We start from the raw sequence: 18824 nt of genomic DNA, 5'->3' as shown, positions 1-18824 counted from the left end.
GTAGATAACACTACAGATATTGAGTAGACAACACTACAGATATTGAGTAGACAACACTACAGATATTGAGTAGGTAACACTACAGATATTGAGTAGACAACACTACAGATATTGAGTAGACAACACTACAGATATTGAGTAGGTAACACTACAGATATTGAGTAGACAACACTACAGATATTGAGTAGACAACACTACAGATATTGAGTAGACAACGCTACAGATATTGAGTAGACAACACTACAGATATTGAGTAGACAACACTACAGATATTGAGTAGGTAACACTACAGATATTGAGTAGACAACACTACAGATATTGAGTAGATAACACTACAGATATTGAGTAGTAGACAACACTACAGATATTGAGTAGATAACACTACAGATATTGAGTAGACAACACTACAGATATTGAGTAGACAACACTACAGCTATTGAGTAGACAACACTACAGATATTGAGTAGACAACACTACAGATATTGAGTAGGCAACACTACAGATATTGAGTAGACAACACTACAGATATTGAGTAGACAACAATACAGATATTGAGTAGTAGACAACACTACAGATATTGAGTAGATAACACTACAGATATTGAGTAGATAACACTACAGATATTGAGTAGACAACACTACAGCTATTGAGTAGATAACACTACAGATATTGAGTAGTAGACAACACTACAGATATTGAGTAGACAACACTACAGATATTGAGTAGACAACACTACAGATATTGAGTAGATAACACTACAGATATTGAGTAGTAGACAACACTACAGATATTGAGTAGACAACACTACAGATATTGAGTAGACAACGCTACAGATATTGAGTAGATAACACTACAGATATTGAGTAGTAGACAACACTACAGATATTGAGTAGATAACACTACAGATATTGAGTAGACAACACTACAGCTATTGAGTAGATAACACTACAGATATTGAGTAGTAGACAACACTACAGATATTGAGTAGTAGGCAACACTACAGATATTGAGTAGACAACACTACAGATATTGAGTAGATAACACTACAGATATTGAGTAGACAACACTACAGATATTAAGTAGTAGACAACACTACAGATATTGAGTAGACAACGCTACAGATATTGAGTAAACAACACTACAGCTATTGAGTAGATAACACTACAGATATTGAGTAGACAACACTACAGATATTGAGTAGATAACACTACAGATATTGAGTAGACAACACTACAGATATTAAGTAGTAGACAACACTACAGATATTGAGTAGACAACGCTACAGATATTGAGTAAACAACACTACAGCTATTGAGTAGGCAACACTACAGCTGTTGAGTAGACAACACTACAGATATTGAGTAAACAACACTACAGCTATTGAGTAGGCAACACTACAGATATTGAGTAGACAACACTTAGCTCACTGATCAATATGCATGTACCAACTTCCTATGGGGATCTGGTTTAGAATAGGTCCTAAATACCCTTTGGGGAGGGGGTTCTTTGGACGAGATTGCAAAATCCAAGGCCCCGTGTCACGATAAAGATTCTTCTCTGCTGGAAAGCCAAGCTGAAGTCTAAATTTTGCAGCCCTTTAATGGTAATGGTGATGTCTCCATATTTAAGTGAAATATTCTCGAGCAGGACCCGGTTGCACAAAAGTTATTTAAGTTTAACTGACAGCTAGTGTCTAGTTATCTGTATATAAATGACTAACTAACTAACCTTTGTGCAGCTGGATCCAGGAAGTTCAACAAATATACCACCCAATAAAACATCATATACCTTTACTAAATATCGTTTATTTCTTTTCAATATAATACAACCAGTATACAGCCTTTCATATATGTGTGTTAACTGTATAAATGTAAATATACTAAAAATTGGCTTTCATTTAAAAACAAAGCAATTCCAAATTGTCCCTATGCTTCACAGGCGACTCAAAAATGCTGAAGTTTCTACTGACCAATAATGAAAAGTGGAGCATGATAAAATCTACTGAGAAATATGATTTACAACATGAATACAATTTACACAAAAATGTCACAGTTGAGAACATTGGATAATTTCAGCATCACTAACCTTGTTTGACACAAAATTAAATATCAATACACTATACACAGCTGCTGCCACCTCTCAGGTCACGTGATCAGACTTCCCACAATTACCACTGACCAATGTGCGTAATCTTACACTGTCCCCATCAAACAAATGTAAACTAAATCCGGGCTAGTCCATGTTTTCTGGTTTAACACTGAGGATTATAATGAACTTTGGTAGGTTGCTATGGTGACTGCCTCCTCCTGGTCGACACTCTCTGCTTATCAAACCTGGCCTCCATCTCTTCTAACACCCGGGGATTGTAGCGAACCACTAACTTCACTGTACCTGTCAACAGAAATACACACACTTGTTAAAATTAGAATGTGTTCCCCTTATAAAGCCCACCCACCCATCCACCACCCCCAGGGATTGTAGTGAACCCTTAACTTCAGTTAAACACACACTTGTTCCCCTTATAACCCCCCTCCCCATGAATTGTAGCGAACCACTATCTTCACTGTTCGTGTCAACAGAAACACACGCACACAGTTAAAATTAGCAAGTCCAATGAATTTCCAACAGAATAAGATTTATATCTGAACTAGGGTTAACAAACAGAAACATTGTAGTCATACAAAATCTTACATATATCTAACAGAGTTCCCCCTATAAAGCTCCCCCCCCCCCCCCACACCACACACACAGTTTACAAATTGAAACATTGTAGTCATACGAAAGCTAACATATACATAGCACATGATTATAATGTGTGCCCCCTATACCCCTTCCCCCTCCTCGTTATTGATATAGAACCGCACATAGCTTCCCAGTTTCTCCCTAAGAGGTACTCTCTTTGACATGCACCTGTTTGTACTTTTTTAAACAATGTCACATGGTTTAATGTGGTATAATGTGCACACTGAAATCTCTAACCATATTCTAAACAACTCAACAAGGAAGCACTCAGTCCACCACTATTCATAAGTAATAGTGAGAGGTAACATCAGTCCTCAGGAAATCAAACAGCTGTTATCAGAGAAAACGCCATATGCTCTAAACTTGGGTTTTTTGGGTGGGTTTTTTTCATCCATGGATTCCTTGTCCATGACCCCAAAATTACAGAAGATTTTACCACCACTTGTGAACCTGTACTTCATGGTGATGGCAAATTGTTCCATTTTACTTTGCACTGCATTATGGGTTATCTCACTTTGCACTGCTGCCTGCATTATGAATTATCTCACAAACATGCTAGTGTACGTTTTCATTTCTAATGTAATGTAATTACGGGAGCATAATCTTAATGAGAAAAGACATTTTTATCATAGACACAATATTACCTTTGGCCTGTTTAAGGAGCTCTACAGCTTTTTCATGATGTTCCCCCTCAACACTCTGCAAATCACACAATGTACATTTAAGCTGAAATGTTACTTTTAAACTGTTTTCAAGTTTTATGAGTAATCGTTACTGATGTAAATAGACATCCATGTTTATGATATCAATTTACACAAAACATTTCCAACAATGAACAGTGATCAATCTTATATATCCAATAAAGAATACAAAAACAAGGCAGAAACACCAGATATGCATGTAGGTTCAGGTGCCTAGGAGGAGTAAGCATCCCCTGCTGAGCAGTCAAAACCTCCATGATTCCTGTCTCAATTGGTTAAAAAGTTATCTGTAATCAAAATCTATTTAGTTTGTAATGATTGGCTGACTCCCTGATACTCACCACGCCATTGACGGAGAGTAGCTGATCCCCTCGCTTCAGCCCTCCATGTCTATCTGCTACCCCCTCCTGGATAATTCGGGAGATGTAGATGGGGGAGTTTTGTTCTTTGCCACCCATGACATTAAAGCCCAACCCCTCCTCTGTCTTAGGAAGTTCCACCACCCTGGGGTGGGGGTGGCCTTCACTGGCTGCAAAAGCTGCCACTGTGGCCTGTGATAAGAGTATAGACATTGATTCTGTGTAAACATCAGTGTTAATGTCACAAATCCTACTACACTGATCTAGAACACTGATTAGCTGTGTGGCTTGAGAAATTGGTTTACAGTGATCAGAGAAAAGTTAACAAGTCCTAATAACAATGTGTGTCATCAAATTTGTATATTTTCTGCCTTTTTGGCATAAATACTTATTATATGTAATATCACCATAACTTTTATGATTAAATCAATTCGTACTGATTTGAAAAACTATTTCAGGGTGTAGTGAGCCACCTTAACATATAAATCTGACTAAGGATATCAAAAAGAAGATACTAAACTAAGTTCAAACAAACAATTTTCATCATTATTTCATTGTTATTTTCATAGAATTGTTATGAAAATTCTGGGTTCGTAACATACAGTAACATAAAATTTTAGTTAATTACTGTACTCTAATATTGGCCATACTAATACTAATGCGGACATTTTTTTGACACACACTGTACTAAGATGGAGTTCTCCTTCACCTTGGCTGTGGCATTAGCTCGGACTTCTTCGTTTCCTGTTATATCCACGGTCTGGTAGACGTGTTCATAAACTTCTCTCACGGAGTTCAGGAAGTCACTCTGCAGCACTCTCTGTAGGGCTGCCAACTTCTGCGACGGAATCTGGCCGCCTGTAATACAACGCAGTTTATACTCCATCTTAAGATTATCACTTCTTCATTTTAAATTCATCAGCCCTTCATTTTGAATTGATCAGCTCTAGTATTAAATCTAGGATCTACAGAGGGCACACATATCATTTGTTCAAAAGGGCACTTTTCATCGCGGCAAGACAATTTCGGGGCACTTTCATTGTATCATACTATGATAGTAATAGAATAATCATTTATCATCTTTAAAAGTTAATACCTGCTGCCTTGATTTTAAACTTTTCAATCAAACTTGTGAAGTAAAGAACAATTATTTATATTAACAAATATTTTAAAAAATTTTAAAGAGAAAAAAGGGCATGGTGCAATTAAAAAGGGCATAAACAACATACATTTCTTTGCAGCTAGCCAGATACCTGGAAGGGGGCCCACTAGTGTGGACAGTACCCGTAATTCTGCAAGGAAATAAAAAGGAACCCACAACAACATGGCGTGGCGCCATTCTAGTTTGCTTTAGATTTAACACTAAGTTCTCTAGTAATGGATTGGAATGAAATTTTGCAATTCATATTACAAAGTTGCATAAAGAGAGTAAATTAAACGGTCATAATCGGAAGAACTGTATCAATCAATGATCGATATTTACATGAAGTTAATAAACGTTTATTATTTTGGGGGTTATTTCTTTTTAGTTTTATGGATATGTGCAACATAAACACATCTAGATATTAGCCTATTAACGAGGAATGAAATGTGTTTTCTCTAGCCACATATCCAGATAGGCTTTACTTTTAAGGAAAAAAAATCCCGACAACTGACTTGAGTTTCCCTGGGTTGGAATATACATATATCAAATTCTCAACTAATCTGAGATTTCTCTTGACTTTTAACCCTGCTTTAATATCATGACATGACATGTGCATGGGAGATTCAGAGTGGACTCCATATTGAAGTGGAAATTCAGCAACATCAGCTAATGTTGCTGCTATGCCTACGTTTTACGACTTTATTTCGCAGATCTAGATCGGATTCAGTTATCGGAAGAGTATTCTTTAAGTTAATCAGGACTACTTCGGCGTTGATTGGAAATTTATGTATTTGTGTGCTGGCGTCATGCACAAAGAAATCAAACGGTCAGGAAGAGACTTCAAATTAAAGTGATGCTTCATTTGTCGGTGTTAAAGCTTTTTACACGGCGATAGCATCATATTAGTCATGCATGGTTAACTAAACTTGTAGAATAATCATTAGATAACTGAATCCTTGCATCTTGGAAAGTAAACCCACAAAATAAAGTTGAACAAAATATGTTTGTGAAACACAAGTGCCCCCAATAATGGCCAATTCCAAAGATGGCTAAGGTCACAAGGACAAATATCTTGGTACCAGTAGAAAGATCTTGTCACAAGAAAGGCTCATGTGCAAGATGAAAGCTCTAATATTTACCATATAGAAGTTATGACCAATGTCAAATTTTTTTTTAAAGTAGGTCAAATGCCAAGGTGAAAAGGTTTAGTACCAATGGAAAGGTCTAGTCACAAGATACACTCATGTGAAATATCAAAGCTCTAGCACTTACTGTTCAAAAATTATTAGCAAGTTTAAAGTTTCAGACAGAATGACAGACAGAACAAAAACAATATGCCCCCCGATCTTTGATCTCGGGGGCATAAAAAGGTAGGCAAAGTTCCGACAATAGCTGGTGTCACTGAATTCCCACTTTTCTATAGGTAGTCGACCCTGACTCTTCCCTGCACGTCACCATATAAAAGAAGGGTTAAGAGAAGAATCTCATATTAGTTATTAACAAGTGTACGGGCTACACTTGATTATGAAAAATATAATCGATAATCGGAATTGAAGAGCCAAAAATGATGAAAATGGCGTCAATCGGAGTGGACGTGTAGTGAGGTCGGCTGTGTCGAGGGCCTCTATAACTATAATACAATATCACCTACTGATTTTTCAAGTGACCAATTGATTGTGTCTGTGATGGTTTTTGTGTTATAGCATATATGGAGAGTATTTTTTGAGATCCAAAGAAGAACATTTTCAGTGATTTTCTCCCGTGAGTTGTGTTCGGAGCTATTTATGGGAACGGCACATTTGAGACATTTGTACAAAATGATCAGTGAATACGTGAGTACACACAGACATCAACTTTGAAAAGTGTAATATAAATAGCATTCTCCTCATCATGACAGAAAGATCAACACGGGGCAGCACAAAAACTTAGTCAAGCCCTCAAAGCTCAAACAAAAGTATTTTGGATGAGATTCGTCAATTGAAATCGGAGATAATCACGAAAAAAGACCTAGAAGGTATAGTTAAAAAGATTCTCGATGAAAAAACCAAAGTAATCCAAGAATCAATTGACGAGAATACACAATCTTTACGAGCATTACATAGAAAGGTAGACTCTCAAAATGAGATTATTGAAAATTTACAACAAAAAGTGAGTGAGAAGAGAATATTGAAGATTCAAAGCGTTACGCTATTACAGCGTATTTAATAGCAAATAGAAATGAACAATATTCAAGAAAAAACACTTTCAAAATCAATGGAATAAAAGAAACACAAAGAGAAAACACAAAAGAAGTTGTTAAACGGGTTCTTGAAAAAGAGGGGGTCAAGTTAGACGAAGCCGATGTCATCGCTATTCACAGAATTCCGGGGAAAGCGGGAGAACCCAAACCAATTCTCGTGAAGTTGAAAAACAATATGGCAAAATCCAGCGTAATGCGTAAAAGATCTGCCGTTAAAATAAATTCTAATGGACATTGCTGGTTGTCGGATGATGTCACAAAACTGAATGGTCAGCTGATTAAGAAACTGCAGGAACATCCGCAAATCGACAATGCATGGTACTTTAATGGTAGTGCCTACGGTGAGAAAGATGGCATCAGAATGAAGTTCGATCTACTGGACAATATAGACGAGAAAATCAGAAAGAGGAAGAAATGACCGTGGCTATACCTATTCCGGGAAAACAAATTCTCTATCATGAACATATTTTGGTTTAGGTATATTCTTGTCATTATGAACTTCCGGTTATGGGCGTTGACTGGCATGAAATGAAATGAGGCCCAGGACATTGCTAAGGCTTCACTAAGAATTTTTTGAACTGTTTTTTTGTATATTTATATATCTTCTCAGCTTTTCTTTCCTTTCTTTTCTGTCTTTCCTTTTTCTAATTCTATTTCAAAGGACAGGAGACATGGTTCTGGTGGGTATCGTATATTTAAAATTTACATTACTTCAAAACTCAAATGGTTATGTTAATTTCAGTAAATTGTCAAGGTCTAGGAGATGTTGCAAAACGTAGAGATGTTTTTAATTATTTACGATCTTTGAATTTCAATATTTATTGCTTACAGGATACACATTTTTCAAACGAAATTGAAAATGATATCAGAAATCAATGGGGATTGCAATGCTTCTTCAGTTCTTATGCTTCAAACTCGAGGGGTGTTGCTGTCCTAATGAATAATAATTTTGATTTCAAGGTTCTAACCGAAAAAGGAGATGTAGATGGAAACTACTTGCTACTTAAAATGTTAATAGAGGATCATGAAATATTGCTATGCAACATATATGGTCCAAACAATGACACCCCTTAGTTTTTTGAAACTGTACAGACACATATTGATGATATGAACTGTAACAATATAATCTGGTGTGGAGATTTTAATTTAGTTTTGAACCCAGCTCTAGATTCTTATAATCATAAACATATAAATAATCCAATGGCTAGAAACAAAATGTTAGAAATGATGGAGTCGCATGGTTATGTAGACCCCTTTCGAGAGAAACATGAAAATCTTCGTAGATATTCATGGCGGAAAAGATCCCCACTTAAACAAAGTAGACTAGATTTTTTTTTACTATCTGGATCTTCACTGTCAAGCTTAAATACTTGCAATATTGAATCTAGTTACAGGTCAGACCACTCTGCAATATCTTTGTCATTAACTTTCAATGAATTCAAAAAAGGAAGGGGGCTATGGAAATTCAACAACTCCCTACTTTATGATGATGTTTATTTAGAAAGCATTAGAAATAAAATTGCACAGGTTAAAAAACAATATGCAGTCCCGGTTTACAACATGGAGAATTTACACAGACTTTCAGATGAAAACATTTTCTTCACTATCAATGATCAGTTATTCCTTGAAACCTTGCTATTTGAAATAAGAGGTAAAAGTATTTCTTATTCTTCTTATATCAAAAAGAAAAAACACAAAGAAGAGCAGGAGTTAATGAAAGAAATAAAAAGTATTGAGGAAAATATTTCTGAAGGCAATATAAATGAGTTATATAATAAAAAACAAGAGCTTGAAAAAATTAGAAAAAATAAATTACAAGGAAATTATATCAGAAGTAGAGCTAAATGGGTAGAGGAAGGGGAAAAACCATCAAGCTATTTTTGTCAACTCGAATCAAGAAATTTTACAAGTAAGATCATTCCGAAGTTGGAAATGGATAATGGTGATATGATCCATGATCAGTCAAAAATTCTGATTGAAACAGAATCTTTTTATGAAAATTTATATAAAAACAATCTAGATAATGCAGATTTAGATAAAAATATTGAGCTAGCATAGGACAATATTCCTAAACTTTCAGAAGGGGAGTCTAAAAGCCTAGAGGGGGAAATCACTTTACCTGAGGCATCAAAGACACTTTTCAATATGAAATCAAATAAATCACCAGGATCTGATGGTTTTTCTACAGAGTTTTTCAAAGTTTTTTGGAAATATATCGGTGTGTATGTTGTTAGATCTGTTAATTATGGATATAGAAATAATATGTTGTCCATCACACAAAGACATGGGGTAATTACACTGTTACCAAAGGGAGATAAACCAAAACACTATCTAAAAAACTGGCGACCAATTTCATTGCTAAACACAGTCTATAAAATTGCATCGGGAACTATTGCAGCTAGATTTAAAAAATATTTTGACAAAATAATAGACCCAGATCAAACAGGATTCATCATCCAACAGGTATATAGGCGAAAATACTAGATTGATATATGATATAATGCATTATACTGAAGAAGAAGAAATCCCTGGTCTTTTATTACTGATTGATTTTGAAAAAGCCTTTGATACTTTATCATGGAATTTTATACAAAAAACTTTAAACTTATTCAACTTTGGCCCTTCCATTAGAACATGGGTTAAACTCTTCTACACTAATATAACATCAACAATTAACCAAGGTGGCAACCTATCTGAGGTCTTTGATGTTCAAAGAGGCTGTAGACAAGGGGATCCTTTATCTCCGTTTATTTTTTTGATATGTGCAGAGATTTTGGCAATAGAAATAAGAAAAAATAAAAAAAAAATTAAAGGCATAACAGTTGGTAATGTGGAGAAAAAAATTTCCCAACTTGCCGATGACACGTCAATCATTCTTGATGGTAGTGAAGAAAGTCTTTCGGAAACTCTTAAAACTTTACATGCTTTCTCAGAAATGTCTGGACTATGTATGAATTACACAAAAACTCAAAAGGTATGGATTGGCTCAAAAAAATACAGTAACGATGTTCTTATTCCCAACAGTAAATTTAATTGGAGTACTACTAAATTCACTTTACTAGGAATACATTTTGATGTCGACTTGCAAAATATACCTAAATTAAATTATGATCCAAAATTAGTAAAAATCAAATCTATGCTAAATCAATGGGGGAAAAGATATTTAACTCCCATTGGAAAGATAACAGTTATTAAAACATTAGTGTTACCATTGTTGAATCATATCCTGATGTCCATCCCTAACCCATCTATTGCCTATTGTAAAGAATTAGAAAAGCTATTTTTCTCCTTTGTGTGGGGTTGTTCAACCCACAGGGTAAAGAAGGATGTAATTGTCAAGAAATATGAGGATGGTGGTCTAAAAATGATAAATCTAAAATCATTTATTGCTTCAATGAAATTGTTTTGGGTAAGACATGTTATCTCTACAAATAGGGGGTTGAGTAATTTCATATCAAATTTTAACCTAAATAAATTCACATCCTGTGGGATTGAATACACTAATCTACTTTTAAAGACATTAAAAAATAAATTTTGGGTAGATCGATGTATTCAAGGCCTGGATCGAATTACAGAACAGTTTTACTGAGTCTAATGTTACTGCAGATTCACCTTTGTTTTACAACCCTATGATCCATATTAGCAAGAAAATGTATTTTAATAAACATTTATTCGACAATAATAGCAGACACATTAATGATATTATTGAAGAGGACGGTACTTTTTTTTAGCTATGAAACTTTTATTGCTACTTATCCAAATGTAAAAATTAACTTCTTGGAATATGCAAGTATTATTCATGCTATAAAAACTTGGATTAAGCAGTCAGGTACAGACACTAACTTTAAAAGATTACCAAATCCTTGTATTAGAAAAAACATTTACAATGTACTTAAGTGTAAAAAGTCAAACATTTTTTTATGAATTTTTAAACAAAAACTCTTCAGTGACTGCAGGTACAATAAAATGGAGTCAGCTTTTGGATATTGATAACAGAGAATGGAAAATTTTCAATATACTACCTTTTAAAATAACTAAAAACTGTAAACTACAATGGTTTCAATACAGAATAAATAACAGGATTTTAGCAACAAATTCGTTTCTATTCAAAATTAAAGAAGTAAATTGTAAAATGTGTACGTTTTGTCACATAGAGGAAGAGACAATAGAACATATACTGTGGGAATGTGATTGTGTTCAAGCATTCCTAGATGAGTTTCAACTTTACATAGAGGATAAAACAAACTTTCATATAGTTTTTACCAAAAAATATTTTATTTTAGGTACTCCTGGTAAAAAGTTTTGTATGCAAAATACTCTTATCCTTTGGTTGAAATACTATATTTATACAGCAAGATGTACTGAGAAATCATTGAACATTCGTTTTGCAATATCCTACTTAAAACTCTTTTATGAAACACAAAAATTCCTATTTTACAAAAATGGTGATAGCGAAAAATTTGATACCCAGTGGAATAGATGGAGCCTGATCTTTACTTAACTCTCTCTCTCTTTCTCTCTCTGTGTGTGTGTCTCACATATAAAAAAACTTGTCTGTATTCCTACATGATCCTTGGTATGCATATATTGAACATATATTATGATACAGACATGGGGTCAATTACATTCAAAGTAATCGATTATAATTACAGATTACATTGAAATTTATGATTACAATTACAATTACATCTATTTTGAAATGTAATTGATTATAATTACAATTACTTTGAAAAGTAATCAATTATAATTACAGATTACTTTTAGATACTTTTGCTGAGCAAAGCTTTATCTTTACTACCGCAAGGGTCCTACAATTGAAAACATAACAACTGTAAACATTTTTTATCATAACTTTATCTTAAAGCACTAATCTACAATGCACTATGTATACATACTGATTGACAATTCTGAACATAAATGATAAAGAGTTCATTTTGTCATAATGTCTTACTGAGGAGAAACTTTCAAGTTGCACTTAATGTTCATAAGTCGTTCAAAAGTTTGATCAGCAAGGCGGGAACGCTCTGGTCTAAAGATCTTTCCACCAATGCTGAAGAGGCGTTCAACAGGCACAGAAGATGCCAGAATGGTAAGGAACTTGCAGGCCATAGCAGAGAGGATTGGGGAGTTTTGCTGTTGGCTCTTCCAAAATTGAAGTGGGTCGCTTTCCATGGCAAGACAGGGTTGGGATAGATATCTGTTGACCTCAGTGCTGCTGTCAGTTGATTTACTAGAGGAAGGCTCACCAGTTGTTGTCATGAAACCAAAGAAGTCCTCTGACTCGTCTGTCTTTGCTATCTTAGCTGGTGGTGGTGAAACTACTTGTACGGGAAACTACTTGTACAATCCATTTGGACTAATTTTTGCATCTTTTCAAAATTTTAACAAAGTGAGTGACAGTGTGCCTTTATTAGACATAGCTTTGGAAATTCATTAAATGAATATTTTTCCTATGTCAAATGAATAACCAAACAAAAATGATACAATATCTAATACAATATCTGAAACAACAAGTTACATAGATGAGCTGGGGTCTTGTGGACTGACTCTGACTCAATTAAGAATTTTGAAAATCTAAACCAAGACCTAGCTGTTATTTGTCTCATAATTAAAACCCACATATTATAAATATTCCAGGTGACATGTCACACTCTAGGGAACTTAGATAATAGCACCCAGTTTTCAGTGCACAAGTTGTTTGTTTAGTATCTGTCAATTAGTAGAAATTCACCTGTAGAGATCAAGTGTATCTAAACTGAATTCCAAGAAAGACAACCATGAGGTTTCTATTTCTTTTTCATTAATGTAAATAAAAGGTTTATAAAACCTTCATCTTCCGATAGCCATTTTTATGTTCCCCAAACAAAGTTTGGGAACATATTGTTTTTACTCTGTTTCTTATTATTATTATTATTATTATTCTTTTTCTCCGGTACTTTTTTGTCCGGTAGTGTTCTCAGAAACTACAAAAGGGATCGATATGAAACTTTCCAGGATGATAGTATAGCGTTTGTAGATGTGCATAGTGATAGTCATTTTGTCTGCACGTGCATGCACGCGCAAGCACGTGCATTGCAATTTTGGTACAAAAAATGGAAAATCAGAATATTGAAGGAAGCGATATAAAACCTAAATAGGATGATAGTATATCATTTGTACATATGAAAAATAATAGTTATTTTGTCAGCACGCGCACGCATGCACGTGCACGCGCATTACAAAATTTGTACACTAACTTTGGAATCAGTCTAACTTTTTTGTTGTTCATTGAAATGGCTTGAAATTCATATCATAAGTAGATATTGAGACCTTTAACTGATTTGCATAGTCAAAATTACCAATTTGCACGCGCATGCACGTGCGCTTCATTTTGATTGGATAATGCTAAAACGTTTGTAACTATCTTTTTTATGAAGCGAATGAGATGATATTCACAGCATACGTAGACAATATGTGTATCGACATATTTGTGTAACAAAAAAATGCCAACGCACACGCGCATGCGCGTGCAACGTTTTTTAAATGTTCAATTTTTAAAGGACGACGTTTTTGTTTTTCATCAAATTCTATTGATATTAGGGGTTTTGATGTGTCTTGGTACTCCTTACAAATTGCTGTGGTTAGAATTACTGCTCATCACGTGCATGCACGTGTACTGATTTCTGATTGGACGATTTTAAAATCGCTATAACTTCCTTATATTTGGTGGAAACGTTATGAAATTCATACTGTGGGTATATGATACAAATGCCTGTTGAACGACATCAACAAAAATTCGGAATCATACACGCGTGCGCGTGTATGCACGTGCAACGCTTTCTTTCATTTCTTAGTACTGAAATGACCATATTGAACGTACTACATGTAATTAAAGGCTAAAATAAAATGATTTTTTCCTATAGATTCACAAGGACATCACTTTTTAATTGGGGGAGGTTTGGGGAACATCTGTAACGGTCCCCGTTACAATTAGAACTAGTTGTTGTTGTTTTTGTTTTGTGGTTATGAAGGTTGGATTACCCCATCAGGAAATTTAATCAAACATTAAAACTTGATAAAACAACGGTGAAATCTATAGGCTGTTCCAAAAACAAATATGGGGGAGGGGTACATGGCCTGTTTAAAATTAATGAAAGTAATCAAAAAAGTAATCTAAAAATAATCATGATTACAGGGTAAAATTAATGTAATCGATTACAATTACAATTACATGTAATCTAAAAAGTACACAATTACAGATTACATTCGATTACATGAAACACTGTAATCGATTACAGCAGATTACGATTACAGATTACGATTACCCCATCTCTGTTATGATATATACAGATTGTTTACAAAAAAATTAAAAAAAAAAGAAAAAAGAATCTCATATTAGTTATTAACAAGTGTACGGGCTACACTTGATTATGAAAAATATAATCGATAATCGGAATTGAAGAGCCAAAAATGATAGAAAATCGATTGCCGGTGACAATCATTTCATCACTAAATAATGACTTAATTTTTACAATTAGAATTGTCCAATCTGTGATACAATAGATTTTGTTTACATTTGATAATATACAATCCATTCAGAATTCCTAGCAAATGAAACAAATGATACAAAAACTCTTAGAAGTCAACACCAGTCTGGAGGATAGTAACTGTCAACATCAGGATAGTAACTGTCAACACCTGGTTTTGTATAGTCTAGAGGATAGTAACTGTCAACATCAGGATAGTAACTGTCAACACCTGGTTTTGTATAGTCTAGAGGATAGTAACTGTCAACATCAGGATAGTAACTGTCAACACCTGGTTTTGTATAGTCTAGAGGATAGTAACTGTCAACATCAGGATAGTAACTGTCAACACCTGGTTTTGTATAGTCTAGAGGATAGTAACGGTCAACATCAGGATAGTAACTGTCAACACCTGGTTTTGTATAGTCTAGAGGATAGTAACGGTCAACATCAGGATAGTAACTGTCAACACCTGGTTTTGTATAGTCTAGAGGATAGTAACTGTCAACATCAGGATAGTAACTGTCAACACCTGGTTTTGTATAGTCTAGAGGATAGTAACTGTCAACATCAGGATAGTAACTGTCAACATGTTCATTTTTTCTTAAGTCAGTGGAGTAGGGGCTGAGGTTACAGTACCCGCAATGTTATTCTTGACATTCCTATCGTGCTCTATAGTGCGTGTATCCTATCGTATCATGCGTGTATCCTATTGTATCGTGCGTGTATCCTATCGTATCATGCGTGTATCCTATCGTATCATGTGTGTATCCTATCGTATCATGCGTGTATCCTATCCTATCATGTATCAGGTTTTCCATTTTCTATTGCGTTTTGCGTTTATCAAGTCTATCGTGTATTGTGTTTAGCGTGTACCAGGTTTTCCGTTTATCATGAAAATCATTTATCGTGTACCTTCGGAAACTATCGGGATCGTATATAAAATCTAATGAAAAAGTATGATACTTTCCGAAACCTTTATTCGTTTTGTTAAAAAAGCTATTTTCAGGAATCGGGGAAAGACGATATATTTGAAGGAAAACATAAAGTTGTCGATTTTAAGGCAGAAGAAGAGCTATTTGTCTGTCCAGAGAGAGTGAAAATTTATCACAATTTAATTCTAAGTAGTCTGGAAAGGAAGCAGTTTTAGCTGTGATGGTATAAAAAAAAATGTACGACCGTGGATTAAAGAAATTATATATGTTAGGTATATAATGAACATTGAAATCCTTCAATATTATTATCAACATAATGTAATTATGTTGTAGGTATCAAAATTTCGTTCTGTCTAAATGGTTTCTAAATTTACAACATTTCTATCAGGTTTTCCGTTTATCATGAAGATCGCTTATCGTGTTTTGCGTTTATCAGGTCTATCGTGAAGATCGTTTATCAGGTTTTGCGTTTATCAGGTTTACCGTGCATCCTATCGTATCATGCGTGTATCCTACATATCGTGCGTGTATTGTGTCCTATTGTTTATCATGTCAATAATAACTTTACGGGTACTGTAAGTGATGTGGGTGGAAGAGGAGTAATCGAAACATATCACTTAATCACATACAATATCAGCATAACAGATTTAATACAGACCAGATTGTTCAACTTACTTTTTTGAAGAGCATCCAAAAGATCGATTGCTCTGTTGATATCTGAAAAATAACAGGTCATTTTAAGTGACAGTAGAATAAATTAGTTGAACTGTCCATGTTGAACTGATGAAGCTCAATTTGTTTCATTCATAACTGTATATACTGTGTACAGGCTTATTTTCACCCTGGTTTTACAGGATTCTGATCACCCTGGTTTAGATTCATCTAGACTCAGTTATGTTAATCAATAGAGACAAACGAGAGAAAACACTTCCTAAATTTCCCCTCCTGACAGTGTGAAAATAAAATGGAGGTGAATAATTCCCGGTGTCCAGTATACATACAAACTAAATCAAAGATAACTTTCCGGAGCAAATGTGATGTATTGCAATGGGTCCACAGTAATGCTAATTTTTACACGGAATCGAATAAAGTGGATAGTGACAGCATTAGAGAGGGGTTAGGAGGCAAATTTAAGTAGGCAAATGTTGTTAGTGATAAATACTGACGAGTTATATTCATTGCGCGGCGGTTCAAAGCGAAATACTTGATTATTCCAAAACGACGTTTCATTCCTGTTTGCTATGCTAACACATAGCTCATGGATTGTTCAATCAAGTGCATTTTATTTACTTCATTGATAAAATTTCAAAACTCCTATGCTGTGCTGAAAAGATGTTTTTCGTTATAATACAAAGTTCTTGTTGTTTAGTCTGACTAAATGTACACTTAAACTAAATTTGATAGATATTGTCATTAAAAATCACTGAATAAAACAATATAGCTAACTCACAACTATGAGTATGACTATCAAAACATATCACATAACACAGTGACATAACATACAGCAAAACTTAAAGCTTTAAAAATTCCTTTTCAATTTTTACTATAAATACTTTTAATTCTTAGATGAAATTACGAATGCATGTTGGTCAAAACACGCTTATTATATATTTAAATATCAAACCTTTCTCCAAGTGAAGACCTTCTTCCATGGTCGCCATCTTTGATTTTATTTCCGGGTTATACCGAATAGACCTTCGAACCCGATCTCTCCTGTTATCCTGCATTTGATTATCAATCTACGATAGATCGAATATATATTTTTAAAATAGAAAATGATAGCCACCTATTTATAATGCGCGATTAAACTAAAATGAAGTTTACAACTTTTAAACATAAATTTGACATATATGCTCTCTCAAAATCAAATTAAGGGACCGGTCAATATTTATTGGGAGGGGGGGGGGGTGCATTCCATATTTCCATTTTTTTTAAAAACCTATGCCCTATCTCTGTAGTTCTTCATAATTGTCTCTCCAGTTATATCAGCTGAGGGATTCAAGCACATATGCAAAATTTGCACCCCGTGAGTAAATCAGCGCATGTGAACGGGGCTTAATTAATAAGTAAATTTTATTTAAAGTCGGCACTGTGTACAAGTAACAACAAATAACATGAGCTCTACGGAGCTCTTAACCGACTATCACAGACAAAGTAAAATATCGCAAATAACATCAGCTCTACAGAGCTCTTAACCCGACCATCACAGACAAAATAAAATATCACAAATAACATCAGCTCTACAGAGCTCTTAACCGACTATCACAGACAAAGTAAAATACAAATATCACATGGTAAGCATGCAAAAACATATATATACACGCATGCTATATAGATAGACAATTTCAGAAGTTAAGAATTAAATACAAATCAAACAAAAGTCTTTCACTATAAATTTTAACTTTACTTGTAAAGAAAAAGGTCATGATTACCAATCACGAGTTGGTTGTCATTTTGATTGACTGTAATATTTAACGACATATTCTAATATTATGTTCTAATATTATTTTGAGGGATTTTTCAGGTCACACGTTGGTTCAAATAATGAACGTCAATTACTACACAACTATAGACCCGGGCAGGTGAAAATATATTTGAAATACCAGTTTAATGATGCAGGTCCCAACTGTCCCGAAATACAAGCTTTATAGATAAACAAACTAATTAATGCAGGTTGCGTACACAGACACTCGACGTTATCTTAAAAAAAGAAATACTATTCCTGTAAACAAATTATTCACTTGTCAATTCACTCGAATAGTTTGTTTACAGTAAGACAGTTTATTTATTATATATATTTAAAACGTCGAGTGTCTGTGGTTGTGCATGTTGTGGGGGTAACTCGTTATCGTGCAGTCCTAAATACTCCCGATCCAGTCACTTTTATTTATTTATTTATTTTACAATTTGTAGTTGGAAGCACATGCAGCTGTTGGTCCAACACTACATATCCATAAAGCGAAAACTATCAATTCCTTATATACAAGTATCAATATTTTGTAATGTACAAATTATGATTATAATTATGATTTATATCCATAAAGCTAGAATTATCAATTTCTTATACATGTATCAATATTTTATAAAGTACCTTTAACTTGGAAAAATCACACAAATACTTTCAATCATCATTACGACATAACCTCAAATTCAATAACACTGCCTTATAAATATAAATATTATCTGTAAATTAAATGCA

At 34.3% G+C, this 18824-nt stretch overlaps 1 protein-coding gene across 2 annotated transcripts; it reads right to left on the bottom strand.

Annotated features, from left to right (window-relative positions):
- Positions 1 to 1785: 1785 nt before the first annotated feature.
- Positions 1786 to 17334, bottom strand: LOC125646166 (protein lin-7 homolog C-like). Of its 2 annotated transcripts, XM_048872340.2 has the most exons (8): positions 17250 to 17327; positions 16301 to 16342; positions 12137 to 12503; positions 11944 to 11993; positions 4512 to 4660; positions 3785 to 3994; positions 3387 to 3441; positions 1786 to 2391 (listed from the first exon to the last, which is right to left on the bottom strand). In XM_048872340.2, the coding sequence occupies exons 1-8, from the start codon at positions 17284 to 17286 to the stop codon at positions 2288 to 2290; spliced, it is 1014 nt and encodes a 337-aa protein (XP_048728297.2). In that variant the 5' UTR covers positions 17287 to 17327; the 3' UTR covers positions 1786 to 2287. The 2 variants fall into 2 exon arrangements, with proteins under 2 accessions (XP_048728297.2, XP_048728298.1); XM_048872341.2 differs by lacking the exons at positions 11944 to 11993; positions 12137 to 12503 and having other exon boundaries at positions 17250 to 17334.
- Positions 17335 to 18824: the final 1490 nt, after the last annotated feature.

The sequence above is a fragment of the Ostrea edulis genome, chromosome 6, assembly GCF_947568905.1.
Source record: "Ostrea edulis chromosome 6, xbOstEdul1.1, whole genome shotgun sequence".
In the NCBI taxonomy this organism is placed as follows: Eukaryota; Metazoa; Mollusca; class Bivalvia; order Ostreida; family Ostreidae; genus Ostrea; species Ostrea edulis.
The sequence above is the reverse complement of the archived record's forward strand: the minus strand, read 5'-3'. Positions and strand labels throughout refer to the sequence as shown.

Bases quoted from the DNA above. Each gene is read 5' to 3' on its own strand.
- LOC125646166 (XM_048872340.2), bottom strand. From the start codon at position 17,286: ATGGCGACCATGGAAGAAGGTCTTCACTTGGAGAAAG. The intron at 16,343-17,249 runs GTTTGATATTTA...GTTATTTTTCAG, and splicing joins AGGTCTTCACTTGGAGAAAG to ATATCAACAGAGCAATCGAT. The intron at 3,442-3,784 runs GTGAGTATCAGG...TGTGATTTGCAG, and splicing joins TACTCTCCGTCAATGGCGTG to AGTGTTGAGGGGGAACATCA.